The sequence below is a fragment of the Rhinichthys klamathensis genome, unplaced genomic scaffold, assembly GCF_029890125.1.
Source record: "Rhinichthys klamathensis goyatoka isolate OS25496 unplaced genomic scaffold, OSU_Roscu_1.1 h1tg000375l_1, whole genome shotgun sequence".
Lineage (NCBI taxonomy): Eukaryota > Metazoa > Chordata > Actinopteri > Cypriniformes > Leuciscidae > Rhinichthys > Rhinichthys klamathensis.
Window position 1 is genome coordinate 405232 of NW_026606882.1, and position 19882 is coordinate 425113.

Genomic DNA, 19882 nt, shown 5'->3' on the forward strand with positions numbered 1-19882 from the left:
TATAAGTATGTATCTTCAAACGATAATGCCCGAGCAGCAATCCCTGTGAAGCCGTTTGCTTTTGTGAATACCGTCAACCAGCCTGCTTGTTTTGACGCATTAAATTTAGTCTGGTCATGGTCCATTTTCCAGTTCACTTAATTGCTCGTCTTATTTTTGTTCAAGAAAAAACACCATAGAGTTTATTTTACTGTTTATTTACAAGAAGTGAGAAAATGTAGTTTCTTACATGGGTTACTAGTGCAAATCGGACACTCTTGGTAAATTAGAAAAATTAATATTTTAATTTGCTAAAATAGACACTGCATGACAGCATCACATCCATATGTTTGGAGGAGCAATTCAATGTCAAAAATAAACTGTCCTTTTAATGGAATTTTAAAAAAGCAAGAAGAATGTGCGACAGACAGAAAATAGTGAACACAGAACTAAAGAAAACACTTAAAGATGCCAATTTGTTATGTTGAGATAGATCACTGTGTACCTTCAAACAATTACTGCTGACATGACAACAGCATGCAGTCAGTGTCAATAGGCAACACCTTAAACATCAATATGAACTGCTGAATTAAAAGAACAAACCACTTTCACTTGATAAAAAGGGCCACTTCCCACATTTGGTTTTAAAAAGTCAGGTTTTCCAAGTGCAGTTATAAAGGCATGTTTCCGAAACATGTACGCTTTCCATACCAGACAATGTATCAACCATCTTTAATGTCCTTGCCATTTAATTTGGAACTCTGAATAGTATGACACTTTTGCAGAGGCGCAACAAAATCTCTACATTCAAACAAAGATATCATACTGAAAACAGCAACCAACATGTTAATAACCCAAATGAAATCAGCCCACAGTGTATAAGGAAATAAAGATGACCAAAATGAGGGCTGGCCAAATAAAAGCAAGTAACCCTGGCAACAATATTTTGTTAAATTAAGGTTTATCCTCCTCCAAGATAAGGTTCTGCATGAAGAGGGAAACCACAACACAACAGCACTCTAATCTTGCAACAGCTACAGAACAGACAATTCTACTGAATAAGTGGAGAATGATTCAAATCATGATGTGTTTTATTTTATGCTTTGCAAGGTGGTTTTCCTCTCATTGGCTGAGGCGGACTATTGTTCGTATGGGAACTGTAAGGAGGGTCAACAGTCGCGCCAGCTCTGTTCCACAATGGCCGACACACGTTTCTCATACTCTCTCTTGTTTTCCTGATACAGCTGCGCTGCCTGGCTGTTGGCAGGGCTGTTTGGGTTCGGCTCATCCAGTAAAGACTGTGACAAGTGAAAGGCATGTTAACAACCTGAATAATGTCCTCACATTTTTTTTAATGGTACCATCAAAATAGCAAAAAGAAAAGTTTCAAAAAATCTCGTTAATTAAAACATTTAGTCTGTGCAAAAAAGCAGAAAGAAGTGCACACATGTACCTGTATTGAGGTTAAAATTGAAGAAACATCATATGTTGGACTCCAGCGATTCTGAAGAATGTCCAAACATATACTACCATCTGCATAAACTGAACACAAAGAAAGACAATTAGATTTTATGGTCCATTGGCACATACTTATTTCTAGCATTTGATATATGTGCACATTAAGTAATCTTAAAGCTGCAGTCCGTAGCTTTTTTTAAGTTAAAAATAATCCAAAATAATTATATTAAAAAAAACTTATTCTGCCAGTGGTCAAAACTATCTGCTTGCCATAGCTAGATTCAAAACGGTTAGCTTGTAATAATGATTTTAATTCCAGTGGTACTGGTGGGTTTCCACGGGAAATTCAAGCATGTCTTTGCGTCATTACGTCACACCCGTACACATAAAGAAGTTTCGGCTAGCCGGCTATACTGCGCGTGACGAGATGTTTAGATGTATAGGTTTTTCTCACAGCACTTTACATAATTAAACTTATGGCATCCAGAAAGATCCAAACAACAATCATCAGTGTCAACTGGAGATTCAGCAGTTATAAAACCCAAAAGACTTCGTACTTCGGATTTAAGGTGGCTAGAGAAAGAGAAAGAAACCGTCTCATGCGAACACAAGGATTTAAACATTGGCGGGGCTTTTGAAAAGTGCGTGAACTCCGTGTTTTGAAGGGGTTCAAAACGGAAGAAGAGACGGCTTTTTTCTGCTGAACAAGTAAGTTAAGACATTTCAATAGTTCAATCGTGTAACAGTGCGTTTTCTTAATTCACACAGTTATGGAGTTTCCTTTGTTGTGCCTTTCTCGTTTTGCTATTATGGAGAATATGAATTCTGAACTAAACAGGTAATCATAAAACACATTAAATTTAACATTAGTCACGCAATGCTGATGTTGTTAACATGAACAATTTGAGAACAAAGTAGGCTATAATTTGCACGGTTGCTGTAAATCGCGCTGATTAAATCTAACGAAGCTTATCATGTCGAATGCTTTTTCCCCCTTAGTTGGTCAGAACAAAAATGGATGTTACTTACTTGTTCAGAAGACATTTTCTTATGAAAATTCTTATGTTGGTCAAACTTTCAAAAAGTGAATCTGTGATTCTGTATGACAGTATCCACACAGCGCGGTGACTGACAGCAACACTCGCCTCAAAGCACTGTGTTCATCCACGCTGTTTCATGCCGATTTACAACCCACGTAAAGATGATAATTCCGCGAATCACTGCAGTTACAGATTTCGAACAGAGAGATGGCGACAAAGAGGAAAAGCTACGGACTGCAGCTTTAAGTCCAAGGAATTTATAAATACAAAAATCACTAAGTTTCTAAAACTTACCATTAGGGTGAAACATTTTGGAGACAAACCGGACTGTAGGAGGTTTGTTTGGATATTCTTCTGTAAATTCTATTGTGAGTTTGAAAGTTCCTATGACAAGCAGAAAAAGAAAATATGAAGCAAAACCATTTGCCAGATGTAAACAAAAGAATTACACCATTCCAAATGGCATGTATAAGCGGTTGCCAACAATATTATTTAGAACCCAAAGCTCAATACTTACTCAGCTGTCAATGTAGTTTGTTTTGTTTTGTTTTTTAAAGAAAGAAATGACTTTTATTTAGAAAGTAAAGGACAATAAAATTTAAAAAGTGACAGTAAAAGTAATGTTACAAAAGCTTTATATTCATCAAAGACCACTGAAAAAAAAACTATTATTTTACAAAAAGAAGCAAGCAGCACAACTGTTATCAACATTGATAATAAGAAAGGGTTTTGAGCACCAAATCAACATAGAATGATTTCCGAAGGATCATGTGACAATGAAGACTGAAGCTTGTATTTTCTTGACTTACCATCTTCAAATGGTGTTCCTTCAGGGCTGTAGGTAGAAGAAATGGGTCAACATGTCAGGTTACACATAACACTTGGCATGACAGCAAGAAACAAAGCCAAAACCACTGGCCAATGTGCAAGAGCCCTGCGCATTACTCTAATCCAAAAATAACAAGGCACAACAGTCTACGGATATGACATTATAACCTGCTTCCTTCACCACAAGACAACACAAAACACTGCTCCATTCAGGACACCGTCACTTAAAGATCAAATAACCAGCACCTCTTATGGGGTCCACTGGCCATCTGGCCTATTTAAAACTGCTTATATTACCGCTAACCTGAATCCCATAGACCTCGAATTGGTCTGAGATAAACAAGTGTCAATATGTTCTGTTAACGGTTTATCGCGGTCAAGAAAAGCAAATGATACAAACCCAAAAATGACAGCGTTCCAGACCATGATGTTGTTTTCAGACGGGGCTCCGCTAACTCCGGCTGGAGGATCCTCCTGGAGACTGAAAAACAAGTTATCTTTAGAAGTTACATTACATATACTGTACCTACATTACGACAACACCTCATACCGCACAGATGACCTCCAAAATACATTATCGGAGAGGGGTAGTGTCGTTACTAAATGTATTTTATGGGGGGAAAGTCGCCATATTAAACCCCGAGAGTAGCCGGTGTCCATAAAGCACCCAGGGGCCTTTAGCATTCTCTGTCGCTTACCGTTTAAAATCTCTCATCAGACGCCGTCTTGCTGGGGTTGACATAGTTTAATTGGATAGCCGAGACGTAAACATAAGGTATCGACGTCGTTACTTTGAATTAGGTTAAATTATTTTAGTTTAGCGGACGTCGGTTTGGTCGATTCAGTTAAATATCGACGTTAGCCTTTCGCTTGCTTGGATCCTCCTGCCTGTTTTCTCTACTAAGCTCGTCTCTCTGGGACTGGACCATACCAACATAAAGTGGGGGAGAAACAACGGCTCAAATAAAAATTAGCTCGTTCACAAACCCATAAACCTATTCGTTTTTTTTTTTTAAGAAGATGTAAGAGTACTGACATTAATAATTAGACTGTTTTGTTTAATAATAAGCATAAATATGGTTAAGGTAGTTTACAGAAACCCCTCCGAACACGCGCAGTTGTAGCGGACTAACAGTTACGTCATGGGTTTGACAGTAGGTACAGGAGCAAACATTTAATACTGTAACCTTGCAGTCGAGTAGAATAATATGAAACAGAAAATGTTAACTGTTCATTTTTTTCCTTTATATTTCAATTTAATAAGGTGCAAGAAATAAAACGACTCGCAATTATTAGTAAAATAGATTTATTAGCAATATTATTATTCACATACATTCCTCACATACCCTGTATTAAGTCTTGTTGTAAAATCATAATCAGTAGCTTAATGACTTTATCTATTTTGTCCTGAGTAAGCTGTGCTGTTTTTAAAATAGAAAAAAAAAAAAGTTCTTCACAGTGCACAATTTTAAGGAACAAAACAGAAAGTGAACTTATACAGTGATCATTTTTTTTTAAAAAGTTTAAAATTTACACCAAAGGTATTGTGATATCACAGTAATCACAGCTTTTGATGGAGCCCTCTCTGCTGCTTGCACCATCATCTTCAATAACAGCAGATATACGTGCTGATAAAGCCCTCTGAAAAAGCTCTTGCTCCTTCTTGTGTTTGTTCTTTTTGGCTTTCTTTAACTTGACCTTGTCAACAATCACAGTAGCTTACAACGGCTAGCTTACACAGTAGCACAGTACAGTAGCTTACACAGCTTACACAGTAGCACAAAAGCTTATGATTTTTCATCCTACCACCTGCCCTCTAGACCCCATCCCCTCACACCTTCTACAAGCCATCTCTCCCACACTTCTACCAGCACTCACACACATCATCAACTCATCCCTCCACACTGGCATTTTCCCTACAGCATTCAAGCAGGCTCGGGTAACTCCACTGCTTAAAAAAACAACATTAGACATCACTTTTAGAGAATTACAGACCTGTCTCTCTCCTACGATTCATTGCGAAAACACTTGAACGAGTTGCTTTCAACAAAGTACCATCTTTCCTGTCTCTGACCAACCAGCTGGATGTCAACCAATCTGGCTTCAAGAAAGGCCATTCAACCGAGACTGCACTACTGTCGGTCACAGAAGCCCTGCAAAAGCTGCTTCCAAATCTTAAGTTCTCATTCTGCTGGATCTTTCTGCTGCCTTCGACACTGTGAATCATCAGATCCTCTTGTCCGCCCTCTCATCACTGGGCATCAAAGGAACTTCCCTCCACTGGTTTCAGTCCTATCTCACAGGTAGGTCCTTCAGGGTTACATGGAGAGGCGAGGTATCCAAAGCACATCAACTGAACACAGGGGTTCCTCAGGGTTCAGTTCTTGGACCACTCCTCTTCTCCATCTACACCACATCATTGGGATCCATCATACAGGCACATGGTTTCTCTTACCATTGCTATGCTGATGACACACAGCTCCACCTCTCATTTCAACCAGATGATCCCACAGTAGCTGCACGGATCTCAAGCTGTCTGGCGGACATCTCGGCATGGATGAAGGTACATCACCTGCAGCTCAACCTGGCAAAGACTGAGCTTCTCGTCCTCCCTGCCAATCCGTCTCTACAGCACGACTTCACTATCCAGCTAGAGTCATCCTCAATCACCCCATCAAGGTCAGTCAGAAATCTTGGAGTAATATGATGACCAGCTGACCTTCACAGACCACATTACAAAGACAGCTCGATCATGCAGGTTTGCAATGTATAACATCGGGAAGATCAGGCCTTTCCTAACTGAGCATGCAACACAACTTTTCGTCCAGGCCCTGGTTATTTCTAGGCTTGATTACTGCAATGCTCTTCTGGCTGGACTTCCATCATGTGTTACTAAACCTCTACAAATGATCCAGAATGCTGCAGCCCGCCTTGTCTTCAACGAGCCCAAAAGGGCCCACGTCACTCCGCTGTTCATCTCCCTGCATTGGCTACCACTCGCTGCTCGCATCAAATTCAAAGCTTTGACGCTTGCTTACAGATCTACCACAGACTCAGCTCCGTCCTACTTTCACTCCCTACTACAAGTCTACGTCCCTACCAGAAGCCTACGATCGGCGGCTCGTGGTGCCATCACAGCGAGGCACTAAATCACTCTCCAGAACATTCTCATTCACGGTTCCATGCTGGTGGAATGAACTCCCCACCCTCGTCCGTAATGCAGAATCCCTGACAGCATTCAAAAGACAACTGAAAACTCATCTCTTCCGTGAGTACTTAACATAAAAAAAAAAAAATCTTCTCTTTTAAATCTTTCCTTCTCTTTTAAATCTTCCCTTGTCTGGCTTTTGCTACTCTGAGCAATGCCTGAACTTTGTATTTTGAGCACTTCTTGCGTCGTTCTTCCCTCTTCACGATGACTCGCTTGCTTTAGTCCTCAGATGTAAGTCGCTTTGGATAAAAGCATCTGCTAAATGACTAAATGTAAATGTAAATGTAAGCTAAATTAAACAGAGGTTAACATTTTTATTGAATATAAAATATCAATAAATCAATAAACAAGTGTTCATGCTGCTCATGGCCTCAATGAGGAATATCAGAATGCATCTTTGAAGAATATTCATATAAAATATTAAGTAATGCACATTTAAAAACAAATTATTAAAATAATAAAATAAAATACCCTTTTTCTATAATGAAAAACAATCCTTCACAGTTAGATTAGCTATTGAACTGAAGGCAGGTTCTCCAGGCAGGAACTCCATTAGAACATACGAAAGCAGCCTCTACGGACACACACAAAGAATATAAATGTGAATCTGGTTAACCTTTGAATGTATTTCAAAAATGGATTTTAATTAAGTAAGAAGAAAAATAATAATCATAGCTAGAGTTCTCACATAGACCAGTTTCTTGTTCTCCTCCGTGTCTTGGAATATCTTAAACACCGCTTCCACATCAGTCTTCTTAAAGATTAGAGAGTTTGAATCTAAAACCACCATGTCACGACAATTACAAGGATGAAGGAATCATTTAAAAAGTGAGAGGGCTCATCACAGCATGGGAAAATATTGCACGTACATTTTGAATTTATAAGCTGCAAAGCCTTTTCCTTGGTCTCTTTTTTCTCCTCACTGTCCCGTGGCGGCTGTTGGGGTACGTTTCCATCTGGCCATATCTTCTCCCGGAAAATGTCAATGTAGGATGCAATCTGATCTTTGGTAGGATGCATCCTTTTTAAAAAGTTGTTTATTTTCCTGCATGGAACGAAAGCTTATGCTTATTTTCACATCTACAGCTAAACAACCTTGGTATTTGAATAAATATACTATTAAATACTTACTTCTTTACCAAAGGCTGGACTGGTTTTAGAATGGCATCAACAATATTAATGAGGACTGAGTTACCTGAAAAGGGTAAAGACAAAAATTAAAGGGCAAAGAAAATTTTTTAGTTTTTAGTTTCAGTTCTTGCCCATCATAAAAGCCAAACAGAACAAGGAGTTACATACCGGTTATTTCCTTCAATAAATCAAATATGGCTTTGGTGGCCTCAACCTGCTCCCAATTGGTCTGGGGTTCCTTTTTCTGAGGCTGATTTGTCATCTCGTCCTTGAACTGTCCAGTTTTCTCTTTTACTTTGAACTTTTGTGATCCATTTGACTTTTTGTAAGTTAGCTTTTCTTTTTTGTTTGTTTTGACCCCATACTGGGCAATTCTAACGCCGTCGACTGAGTCAGACTGCAAGCCTTCAGTATGGCTCATGACTGAGCTTGAGATATCATTGGAGTATACTGTGGGAATGACTAATTTTGACCTATTAACAAAGATATCCACGCTCTCAGCAAGACTCTCCTGCCCATCAGAAACCACATCAGCATCCTCAGAGATCTGATCGTTGTCTTGTATATCTGGTTCTTTACTTTTAAAGGGGTCAGTCTCTTCATGGGGGTTACAAAACCGTACGATTGTAGCCATTGGCCCTTCTACAACACCCCCCTTTGGCTCTTGTGTATCAATGCAGGCTTGCTGTGCTGTCGGTCCACCGTGATGTTTTGGGGCTCCTGCTTCAGCTTCAAGCTTATCCTCTCCTCTACAGTTCTGGGACTGGGAAAAAAAACATAGTAACATTCAATTACCTGTATCACCAGAGGGTGGCGGTATTCTCAATAATTGACACTGTGCTCTGGTAATTGAAGCCAATTCAAGCTAAACGTGTACTGTAAATCAACAACAAACCATATCTACATTTGGACAAGATATCAAATCTTGGAGTATGTAGGCTATATTGATCCAAATATATAAAATATTGATAGAAATACACTACCGTTCAAAAGGAACAGTTCACCCAAAAACTGAAACTGAAAAAAATTGTGTCATTAATTACATTAATTACATTCCAAACCCATAAGACCTTTGTTTATCTTTGGAACACAAATTAAGAAATTTTTTATGAAATCCCAGAGCTTTCTGACCCTTCTATAGACTGCAATGCAATCACCACTTTCAAGGCCCAGAAAGGTAGTAAACCTTATGTGTTTGGAATAGTTAATGACAATTAACTGAGGGTGAATAATTAATGACAATTTACATTTTTGCATTTATTTGATAAAAAGTACAGTAAAAACAGTAATATCATGATTTAAAATAACAGTTTTCTTTTTGAATATATTTTTTCCTGTGAAGTCAAAGCTGAATTTTTAGCATCATTACTCCAGTCTTCAGTGTCACATGATCTTTAAGAAATCATTGATTTACTGCTCAAGAAACATTTCTTATTACTATAAATGTTAAAAACAGTTGTGCTGTTTTGATCAATAGAAAGTTAGAAAAGAACAGCATTAAAAAAAAAGTAACAATGTAAACTGTAACTTGATTAATTATTTATCTTGTAAATACAAGTATTAATTTAATTTTAAAAAAATCTTACTGACCCCAAACTTTTGAACAGATGTAGATCATCAGTTTCATTATTAGATTGTCTTCAATCTAATAATGAAACTGATGATCTATATCTGTTGCCCAGTATGGGGTCAAAACAAACAAAAAAGAAAAGCTAACTCACAAAAAGTCAAATGGATCAAATGGTCTTTAAAGACAATCTAATAACATTATTAATGTTGTTTATATGTCTATCATTATTTGTCCGAAGTTTTAGCAACACTTAAAACGCATTACCATCCTGATACATCAACTTTGAAGACGAGCCTTTATAATTCACTCTCCCTCTTCTTCTTCTGAATCAGTTTCTGGTTCAAACATATATGGCTGAATTAAACCAGTATTTCCACTTGCCATTGTGAAGCGTTTACTACAGAAAAGTTGAGCGAGTGGATCAGGTATTCTAAGCTTGAGTGATTGTACGGAGACGGAGACTACTTTGCATATCGTTGGATCCGCATATACTAAATGAAGCAAGGGTGTCGAATAACATTCAAGCTATTTTAAGGCATGAAGAATTAAATAAATATGTCATTTTGGTTATCAACTATGAGGGATAAAATGATTGACTACAGGGGGACTTTAATCTATTGACCTAAAATCTGTTCTTACCTCTTCCTCATCGTGGCTAGGAGTGAGGAAGCTTGCAAGTCCATTTAGAAGACTCCACACACCTCCCTCATGTTCCTTATCACTCAGCAGCCCTGCAAAAGGGCCCAAGAACTGGAATACAGGCTGAGTGTGACCAAGCTGCGCATCAGAAACCAGCTCCTTTAGAGAAATAAGGGGAAAACATTTCCAGGTATGTATAATTACTGACATTCTACTTGCAACTCCCTCTTACATTTTTTTAGACAGTGAGTGTGTGACTGCCATTACCTGTAAAAAGTGCTCAAAGGCTGATCTCACTTCCTCTGTGTTTGCGTCATCAAGTTCCTTTTCTGTGTTTTCTACTATTGCAGAAATAGAGGGTAAAGTGGAAGTATCCTTAGAAAAAAAAAAGAAGAAAAAAAACGTTTTAAAAGCGAGCAACTACAATTATTTATTAAGAATAATTAATAATAAGAGTCAAATATTAATGACTATAAAACAAAATACTACAGGTTTCAATAGAAACGATGCTTGGAAGATTCCTCACCATTTCCCCTCTCACCTGCCAGAGGCTATAAAAATTAAGTATATCTGACTGGGTCTTTTTCACATCCCAGTGGAGATTCTCAGGGTTATTTCTTTCCTCCAGGTGAACCGTGAAACACAGATCTTCACTTTCCTTCTGAACCTAAGACGTTGTTTTCATCATCATTATTAAATTATTAAACTCAATTAAGATTGCACATTGTTTAGCTTTCTTTGTTTTAAAATATGTCTCACATTTGTGACACGGACTGCCCATTTCCCCACCCGCCACATCTCATAGGAAAGCTTAAACTCCATCAAATCCTCTTGGAGAGTTGTTAGGTAAACATCCGTTTCACTGTCCTTTTAAAAGAGAGCACAGACAGCGTCAATTGCACCGAAAACTTTGTAAATCAATTCAATATTAACATTTGCTGGTATATTCCATACATAATCAGAGTCCAGGCAGCTTTTGATGGAGCCCTCTCTGCTGCATGCACCATCATCTTCAATAACAGCAGATCTACGTGCTGATAAAGCCCTCTGAAAAAGCTCTTGCTCCTTCTTGAGTTTGTTCTTTTTGGCTTTCTTTAACTTGACCTTATCAACAAATTTAGAAAATTGTTCTTTGATTCTATTGCCTACTTAGAAAAAAGAAAAACAATTACTTAATTATATTATTCATGTACACATACATAAATCAAATGACTGAGATAAAGGAGAAAGATACACCACCCTTCTTCTTTCCTTTAATGTCTTCAGACCGACCGTCCTCTGCTTCATCTGTCAATCTGTGGAATTTCAATCCACAAGTTTGAAAGCAGAAAGAGGCCTGATATGAAAAAGAGACTGATATGAAAATATACTTAGACTAAATGTATAGAGATGACTTACTCTTCTGCTTCTTCACTTCCCATAGAGGATGGTGTGCCTTCCCTATTTGAGTTTACCAGGTCTCCCATTGAGCTTTTAGGGGTTACTCTATCCAACTGCAAAACCACCATCTGATTCAGGTTGTCTGGATTACAGAGGCATGTCACAAGCACATCAAGTGCTAGACATGGACAGCAGGAGTAACAAAGAATCAGTGTATTAGTAGAAAATGAACAATACAATTGGTATATCACAAAAATAACAACTTTTGGGGTCAGTAGGATTGATTTCAATTCATCAAAGAATCCTGAAAAGTATGTATCGCATGTTTGCACAAAAATATTGACATAAATAATATTTTTAACATTAATAATAAGAAGAAGAAATGTTTCTTGAGCACCAAATCTGAATATTATAATGATTTCTAAAGGCTCATGTGACACTGAAGACTGAAGTAATGATGCTGAAAATTCAGCTTTGCCATCACAGGAGTAAACTACATTTTACTGTTATTTTAAATTGTAATAATATTTCATATTACTGTTTTACTGTATTTTTGATCAAATAAATGCAGCATTGGTGAGCATAAAGAGACGTCTTTCAAAAGCATTAAAAATCACACTGACCCCGCAATCTTTCCAAGAGTGTGAGTTAAGAAAGACAGTAAATGTTTTTGTGACAGACAATTTAAATGCACCAACATTCAAGAATTGGTGTTTTTTTTTTAAACTCGTATTAGTTAACAATTAATTCTATAAAACATTTCATTTTGAAATTATATTAAATATGACATTGGAGACAATTGAGGGGAAAAAAACACTCTTTGTAGTGAAGATATTAGTTTCTTTTGATGGCCTTGAGTATTTAGGCACAGAAAAAAATGTGGATAAACAAGTCTGTAGAAGCAGTGAAGACATGCTGAGACAATCCTTGAAGCAACGAGTGACAAAGTAATGTTTGTTTCAGAGATACTATCCTTAAGAATGAATGCTACAAATGTTGATGCCAGATAGCTGATTGGAAAGTTCTGATCACTAGAAAGATCATTAGAAAGTATTTAGCACAAAGGTCAGTAGGGCTAACCTTTTGTAGCTACAATCTCAGTTAGGACAGACTGGTAGAGTTTTGCTTCCCAGAGGTACTCAGGGAAAAGGTTTCGCACCAGAGCTTCAGAGAAAGTTCTGAGGACTGCCATTTCCTCTGACCTTGAACTGAACACTGGAGATCTGAAACAGAAACAGGCCAATTTGCATTTCACTAGCAGTATTCCTGGAACTGCATCAGGTGATTAATCATAGGTGAGGATGGAAAGTCCATCACTTTTGGCAGAAATTCATAGCTTTTAAAACACAAGCTCAAGAATCATAAGACCCAGTTCTGCTTATGGTCTCTAAAAAGAACTACGAATAAAATAGAAAAGAAAGGAAGTTCACGAAATCATAACAATACAGTGGTGTCACTCACGCCAGAATATTTTGCAGTATATCAGGCTACAGACAAACATGCTCACCTGTCTGACTGTTTTGCATTATGCAGGTGGTGAGTGAAGATCCTAATACAACCCACACTTGTAGCAGACAGATCAAAGTTCTTGGCCTTGCAAATAATTTTCTCGACAACAAAACTATACTCCTCCTGTAGTGCCCTATAAAGGGGCTGACTGTCGCCAAGTTCTGGGACAGTGTACCATGGCTGGATCAGGTGAGTATAGGCACATTTAAACACTACAAAAGAAAAAACGAAATGTAATCATGACATGCACAACTGCAGTGATCTCACTTTAATGCCATACATGTCTATCACTTTTGATGAGGAAATGAAGGATATAAAATGACATTTCCTAAAAGAGAGGCACACAATCCTATGAGAATTCTTTTATCATATTTTCTGATCCTGCATTTCTGTTGTATGTCATCTTTTGAACAAATTTCAAAATGTGTCATGGGATCAAGAAAAAAAACAAGATCTCAGTAATTTCCAGACATGCTAGATAGGCATAACGGGGGTGAAGCGTGTGAACAACAAAATTATTATTTACCCCGGAGGAGAGACCTCTGTACATTTGGAAATTGCTTTGTCTGAGACACAATTTGTCCGGTTCTGGCGGCATCAGTCTCATCAATGGCACCAACATTGTGACCTTTCTTTGACTGAAACAGGAGGATAAGGTGCAAGATATTAAACGGATGATGTCTGATTTCAGAGTCATACAGAAATTAGGTCAGCATGAGCTTTGGTTTTTTTCTTTCTGGAAGACCCTACATACAAAAATAAGGAACAAAAAGTGTTCTGGACGTGAGAACCGGCACAAGTCTAAAGCATTTAATAATGAAGTGATGCTGCTTTCCACGTTCTTCCCACAGTTCTGTCTAAAAAAGTTATTTACTTTATTGTTATATGCATCCATTTACAATAACCATTACAGATATGTCTTCTATTACACTGCAAAAAAAAAAAAAAAAAAAAAAAAAACATAAGCTAGCAGCTTTGTTTTGGGACACAGTAGCTGGTTTAGCTGGTTCACGAGTAGTCTTTAGCTGGTGCAAGTTGGGAGAAAATCTTAGACCACCTGGTCGTCTGGTCAACCAGAAACACAGTTACCAGCTACGTTAGTTTTTCCAACAGGACAGTGTCAATCACTCCATGAACTTGTTCAAAGTAATAATAATAATAGCCTAATAATAATAACAGTCCGGCAGAACTATTGTTAATGTTCTCAAGTCACATAGATATATACATGAACACAATGTTACCTGTCGTGCTGTTTCCTCGGGTGTATCATCCGTTTGAGTGCTTGTTTCACGGTCTTGCTTTTTGAAAGGGAAATTTAAAAAGCATAAAAAACAAAAGAACGCTTGTGTCCATATTTGTCCAAACTCTGAGAAGTACCAAACAAGTACAAATATAATAGCGAGAAAGCATCGCCAATTGTACATTTTTTTAAAAAAGGTCCAGGTTCAGAATGAAATTCCTTCACTAGCGTTCTTCATTCGTCCTTTTAAACGCTACACTTTATCCCTCCCTTCAGCTTTCATCCAGACCAGAATCATACCGCAGAACCGGAAGGTAAGTGTTTATGGTAAGAGGAACTTGCCATTGTAATGTGATTGGTGCACCTGAAGATGTCGTAGGCCTAGTATTTTTTCCCTTCCTGGAACGTCTGATTATCTTTTCTATAATCTGCTCTCTGTATGTAATAACTGCATGGTGCAGTTCTCAGTACCTACACTTTATGAACGAAACGATCTTTAAGTGAATCGTTCACTGCAATATATTACGAAATACAGTTTACTGTGAAGGCTATGAAATGACTAAATTGCTTACTGTATTAAAGCAGGCACCATGCGACACAAAATATCAAGCATACAGTGAAAGTCCACATTAACATTCTTCGCCGCTGGGTGGCACAGTGCACACGTTGTACACTTCTTTAATGTCTTTGTAAAAACAGGAAGTGAGAACTTGGGTGATATGACAAAAATATAACATAACAGTATTACATTTATTACGTATAGTAGCCTACTAAATTAAATGTATTATTATTATTGTTTATATTATAGTTATATAGTTATAGTATAGTATAGCCTATAGGCTAATTATATTATAGTCATTCTACCGGCTAAATATAACTGTGGAAAATATGATTTATAGTTGTAACTTGTTTAAGTTTTAACACTTTAGTGTGATCGTGGACGAATAGAACTGAACGAATCATACAAAATGAACATGGTCGATGAAAGGAAGTTAGCTCTTATATAAGCTGTAGTCTTCAGTAGTTTGATAATAGGCTACCAGTAGTTTAAGGTCCAGCTATAATATTTTTTTAATACAGTTCATATAATATGTTATTTGTAAGGTATAAACCAATAAACATTTTAGATCATGCACTCCAGACAAATTTCAGGTAAAGTGGGCCATCCCTGATTTATCAAAAATTATCCTGTATCTTAATTAAAAACACATGATTAACACATAGTTAAAAGAAACATTTATGGTAATATTGTAAAAAAAAAAAAAAAAAAAAAAAAAAACATATATATTTCACCTTGAGGGCCACCCACCAGTGTCATATTGCATCAACCAAAACTATTTTATCATTTAAAGAAATAGTGTCTCTTTAATTAAAGACCATCGTTGTGCTCTAAAATAGTAAACCCATTGAGCAAAGTACAATGCAGCTTAAACGGCCCACTTTACCGGCATTCACCCTACTATCATGCCAACATTTCTGCCATGGTATATATAGAGTAGCCTACTATTATATTCCAAATTCATTACTCTGTCTACTGTCGTAACGTTAACCTTCTAGTCTGTAAAAAGGACCACTGAACGAATCAATGAATCTTTTTTTGTGAACGGGTCTCTGAGATTAATCAAAAGCCTCATGGCTAGGCTATTAAGTACCACCACTTTCCTAGCAGGATCAGCAATCCAGTTAGCAGAAGAGAAATTGATTATTCTTGGACAGGTTCATTCAGGCAGCTAGCATATGATTAAACCTCTACAGTCACATGATGGAATAGAGCCTACTGCCAGTGCCACTGCCAGCCAGATTAAACCCATAAAAATAGCACCATACGACCGAATCCAGTCACGTGATCTGCTGCGAGTAGCGCCTGCTGCCAGCCAGCGCAAGTTTGAACCGCCTTCCAGGATTTACGTCACGTCCAAGAGCGAACATGCAGTGGCGTGTTGCGTAATCTGCTGCTCATCATGTTAATGCATAACACGATATAGCAGGGAAATTGTCATTTGCTCCACTAAACTGAACACATTTCTCACCTAACAGTGCCGAAACAGGAGCCAGGACAGGTGGTAAATCCATGTGATGTGCATTTTTCCTTTATTTCTTTTGCTACGATTTGCGTAGCTAATGAAAATTACATTAATCTCAAAATATTTATTAATCCATACAGTTGTGTTAGTGTGGAATGTGAAGCAATCAAAATGACTTAAATCAACACGGTTCTAAAACAGTTTAGTCTTAAAATTGAACTGCCCCATAGTCCCTGAGAAATTATTTCAAAAACTAATTGCACTCATTCAGAAGGCCATATTCTATTATCAACACCATCCACTATTTATCCCTGCTTAACATCCTGTAATACCACACTCAAGAACTCCACGCTTGAAGTGAAGGTGATGCAAGGACAGATTAGTGAGCTAATTCACGACTAGCTTGATGTCTACTAAGAGGTCACCAAAGTTTTTAGCGTAAGAGGGCATATATGAGCCACCTTCTCCAATAGTGGATCACACTGGAGAGCCATTAGCCTCACAACTGTTAAATTTTATCATTGTTGCTAACATTAGGTCACCTGCACCACTATGACCATCTCAAGATTCAGCAAATTCCCCCTATTTCAATTAGTTTCATGTTATTCTGCAGGCTTAAAAGTTAACTCAATTTGCAGATATGCATTTCTTTGGTAAACCAAAACTTCAAAATACACCTCAAATGTAAAGATGCAGAAGCATATAAAACAGCATATTGAACGACCCATTTTGATATTTAGATTATACAGCAACATGCACAACAGTTTTGAAGGACTGAATTATATTGAGTGGCACAAGAGTCCCCTCAGCTGTCCTTGGCTGAGACTCAAGCACAACTCTGGAGGGCCAACAGGGTATGAGGTTGCATCTTAAGAAATAAAATACTGCCTGCCATCCAGGAACACCTCTAAAGGCATGTGTGAAGTCTAGCCTTTGAATAAACACTTGGACACTTCTATGTGACAACTCTGTGGTGCAGTTTACAAATGCTGCAAGAAATGTATTTTAATACCATGTAAAAAATGAATGCCTTAGGTCACATTGATCTGACAAGCCAAGGATCTTTTAAGTGCAAAAATGCCTAGAATAATTCTGCTAGTTCAGTTTGTGGACAGGTTTTTTAAAGGGTGTGGACTCTGAATTAAGGAACAGGGCAGAAGCAATCCAAGTGAGTGAATCATTTAATACCTGTAACGCAACAAAAAAAAGAAAAAAAAAAGACAAGTTATGATTTAGGTTCATTCAGTGGGTCTTTATTGATGCATCGACTAAAAACAGACCGGCTGGAAAACAGGTAGATTTTAGTACCCGGCATTCTTTCTTTCTGGGAATGACAGTATGGTGAGTGGAACAAAAAGAGGAAAAATAAGATGGGGCAAAAGAAAACCGCAAAAAACAATTCCCCCAGTACAACTAGTACTGACATACTAGTTGGTCCCTATAAATAAGGCGGAATTTGAGAGTCCTTCCAAATTTACAAGATATGTTACAGTTAAACATCTCACATTGAATGGTGGACAGGAAACATTTACATGACCTTCTTCAGCTCATCATACAAGACCAGCACAAATGCACCACCCATGCCTCTGAGAACATTGGACCAGGCTCCCTTGAAGAAAGCCTTGCCACCCTCATCACGTGAAATCTTCTTCCAGCAGTCAATTGTGCCACTGTACATGATGTCAGCTGCAATAGAAAATAAAAAGTTAATCCACTGCTTGAACTAGTCAACTTGTACTGTAAAAGTTTAAGTAAAGCAGCAACTGACCTCCTTTGCGTCCAGACTGCATCATCATACGACGACGGACTGTGTCGAAGGGGTAGGATGCAAGACCAGCAACAGCAGTCACAGACTGAGCGATCATCCAGCTGACAATAATGTGGGTGTTCTTGGGATCTGGCAGCATACCTAAAGACAAAAGAGCAGATATAAAGAATGCAGCAATAGCACACACTGAAGATCATACCTAAAACTCAACGTGGACTCACCCTTGGCTGTGTCATAGATGCCGAAGTAGGCGGCTCTGTAAATGATGATACCCTGCACAGAAACGTTGAAGCCCTGGTACAATCCTTTGAGGCCATCAGACCTGAAGATCTGTGCCAAGCAGTTACCCAGGCCAGAGAACTCTCTTCCTGCTCCAGCCTTGCCGACATCGGCGGCCAGACGGGTTCTTGCAAAGTCGAGGGGGTACACAAAGCAGAGGGATGTAGCACCAGCAGCACCACCTGAGGCCAGGTTACCAGCGAAGTACCTCCAGAACTGGGTGCGCTTGTCCACGCCATCAAGGAAGACCTTCTTGTACTTGTCCTTGAAAGCAAAGTTGAGGGCCTGGGTGGGGAAGTACCTGATGACATTGGCCATGTTTCCTCTCCAGAACGAGATGAAGCCCTGCTCCTTGGGAATACGCACCACACAGTCTACAATGCCCTTGTACTGCTTATCCACTGTTATCTGTTTGCTAGCATGTTGCACCTGTAAACACAGGAGGAAGTCAATGTAGGCACACAATAAAAGTCATTCAATAAATAGAAGTCAATGAGATTACAAATGTCCTAAACTGAAGCAACTAAAACTAAATTAAGCGGAAATAGTTTAAAATAGCGATGGCTTAACAGAAAATCGAGGAAACAAACACGTGATCATGCGAAACGAAAGAAGCCGACAACGCGAAAAATACGCGATATCTTCCGGTAAGAGGTTCCTGTAAAATCGACTGGAATTATCACGAAAACCCTTCCATTTGTGTAAAATGGTGTACGAGCTATAAGTATTTAACATTCAATCAAAATGTTAACACATGATACGCCCATAGAGCAACGTGTCCTCTTAAACAATAGCGGAGACTTCATCGTCCTAGGACGAGAGCGTTAGCTTGCAAGCTAGCAATAAAGGCCTAGCTATTCATAGGCCTCCCCTTCTTGCGACCTTGGCGAGATGAGGGAGGATGCTGGTTAACCGTGTTTCACGGAAGTGTTTTAAAAGAGATAAAAAGATTCTTCTCAAAACCTTAGTAAAGCAACAAGCTCATTGAGCTCTGTTAAATTCTAGTCGTTTGGGCGCCAATTGCTGTCGATCGAGGCATTTCTCAAGTTGTTCTCTCGAGGAGGGTTGCTAAAGGTTAATTACAAGCACTCAAGGCCTAACGTTAGTAGCTAGCTATTCGATACTTTGACGAAATATTTGACGACCAGCTCAGTTTTAAAACGGCTCAACATGTAATAGAAACATCCGTTATTTTACACATTGAGGTTTTCGTTTGGTCAGACGTCCAACGTTACTATTATGTTAGGCGAATCTCCATTCGAGGTTCAATTAAACATGCAAGTTAAGTTAAATGAAGAAAAAAAATCTAAAAAGGATATTATGTTTTATTTTAACCATAAACTGTTCTAGGATTTACGTTACCCTATGCTAGTTGTATTCACCTTTCGCTCAATACAGAACTTTTGAATAAAAAAAATTTTTGTATTACGGGATTATATAACTTAATTCCGATAATATCATTGCGAATATATATTACGTTAAATTACCTGAAGCAGCAGCTTGACTCTCTCAATGGGGGCCACGGCGGTTTTAGAAATAGCAGCGGCAATTCCACCGGCCAAGAAGTCCTTGGCGAAAGAAACGGCGGTCTCGTTCATTGTCGGATGTTCTTAGAGAGGTGTAGCTTGAAGAGGTAAGTTATATCCCGCTCTGCCGCAGGAACAGCGTGGAATGCCGGCTGATTCGAAATGGCCGATTGAAAAGTTGAAGCAACGTTTTTAAAAGGTTCGTCTCGCGAGAGAAATACGTACCCAACGCTTTAAGATTTGATTGGACTGTAGACCAAACGTCACAGGTTCCAAAAGGCGGGGTCTTCGCGTGATGAC

At 38.3% G+C, this 19882-nt stretch overlaps 3 protein-coding genes across 5 annotated transcripts; all 3 read right to left on the reverse strand.

Annotated features, from left to right (window-relative positions):
* Nucleotides 1–181: 181 nt before the first annotated feature.
* ube2a (ubiquitin-conjugating enzyme E2A (RAD6 homolog)) lies at nt 182–4214 on the reverse strand. Its single transcript, XM_056233653.1, has 6 exons — nt 4004–4214; nt 3706–3786; nt 3287–3312; nt 2772–2861; nt 1433–1521; nt 182–1277 (listed from the first exon to the last, which is right to left on the reverse strand). Exons 1-6 carry the CDS (start codon nt 4045–4047, stop codon nt 1149–1151), a joined length of 459 nt encoding a protein of 152 aa, XP_056089628.1. The 5' UTR covers nt 4048–4214; the 3' UTR covers nt 182–1148.
* A 2620-nt stretch (nt 4215–6834) lies between these two features.
* Nucleotides 6835–14224, reverse strand: si:rp71-46j2.7 (uncharacterized). 3 transcript variants are annotated; one of them, XM_056233667.1, is made up of 16 exons: nt 13987–14224; nt 13272–13383; nt 12744–12957; nt 12317–12459; nt 11255–11414; nt 11096–11151; nt 10811–11001; nt 10616–10723; nt 10398–10523; nt 10124–10231; nt 9857–10015; nt 7816–8410; nt 7648–7711; nt 7386–7561; nt 7205–7293; nt 6835–7090 (listed from the first exon to the last, which is right to left on the reverse strand). In XM_056233667.1, exons 1-16 carry the CDS (start codon nt 14167–14169, stop codon nt 6995–6997), a joined length of 2580 nt encoding a protein of 859 aa, XP_056089642.1. In that variant the 5' UTR covers nt 14170–14224; the 3' UTR covers nt 6835–6994. The 3 variants fall into 3 exon arrangements, with proteins under 3 accessions (XP_056089642.1, XP_056089641.1, XP_056089643.1); XM_056233666.1 differs by having other exon boundaries at nt 10383–10523; XM_056233668.1 differs by lacking the exons at nt 12317–12459; nt 13272–13383; nt 13987–14224 and having other exon boundaries at nt 10383–10523; nt 12744–12893.
* Nucleotides 14225–17240: 3016 nt separating this feature from the next.
* slc25a5 (solute carrier family 25 member 5) lies at nt 17241–19746 on the reverse strand. Its single transcript, XM_056233663.1, has 4 exons — nt 19544–19746; nt 17999–18485; nt 17778–17918; nt 17241–17695 (listed from the first exon to the last, which is right to left on the reverse strand). The coding sequence occupies exons 1-4, from the start codon at nt 19652–19654 to the stop codon at nt 17538–17540; spliced, it is 897 nt and encodes a 298-aa protein (XP_056089638.1). The 5' UTR covers nt 19655–19746; the 3' UTR covers nt 17241–17537.
* Nucleotides 19747–19882: the final 136 nt, after the last annotated feature.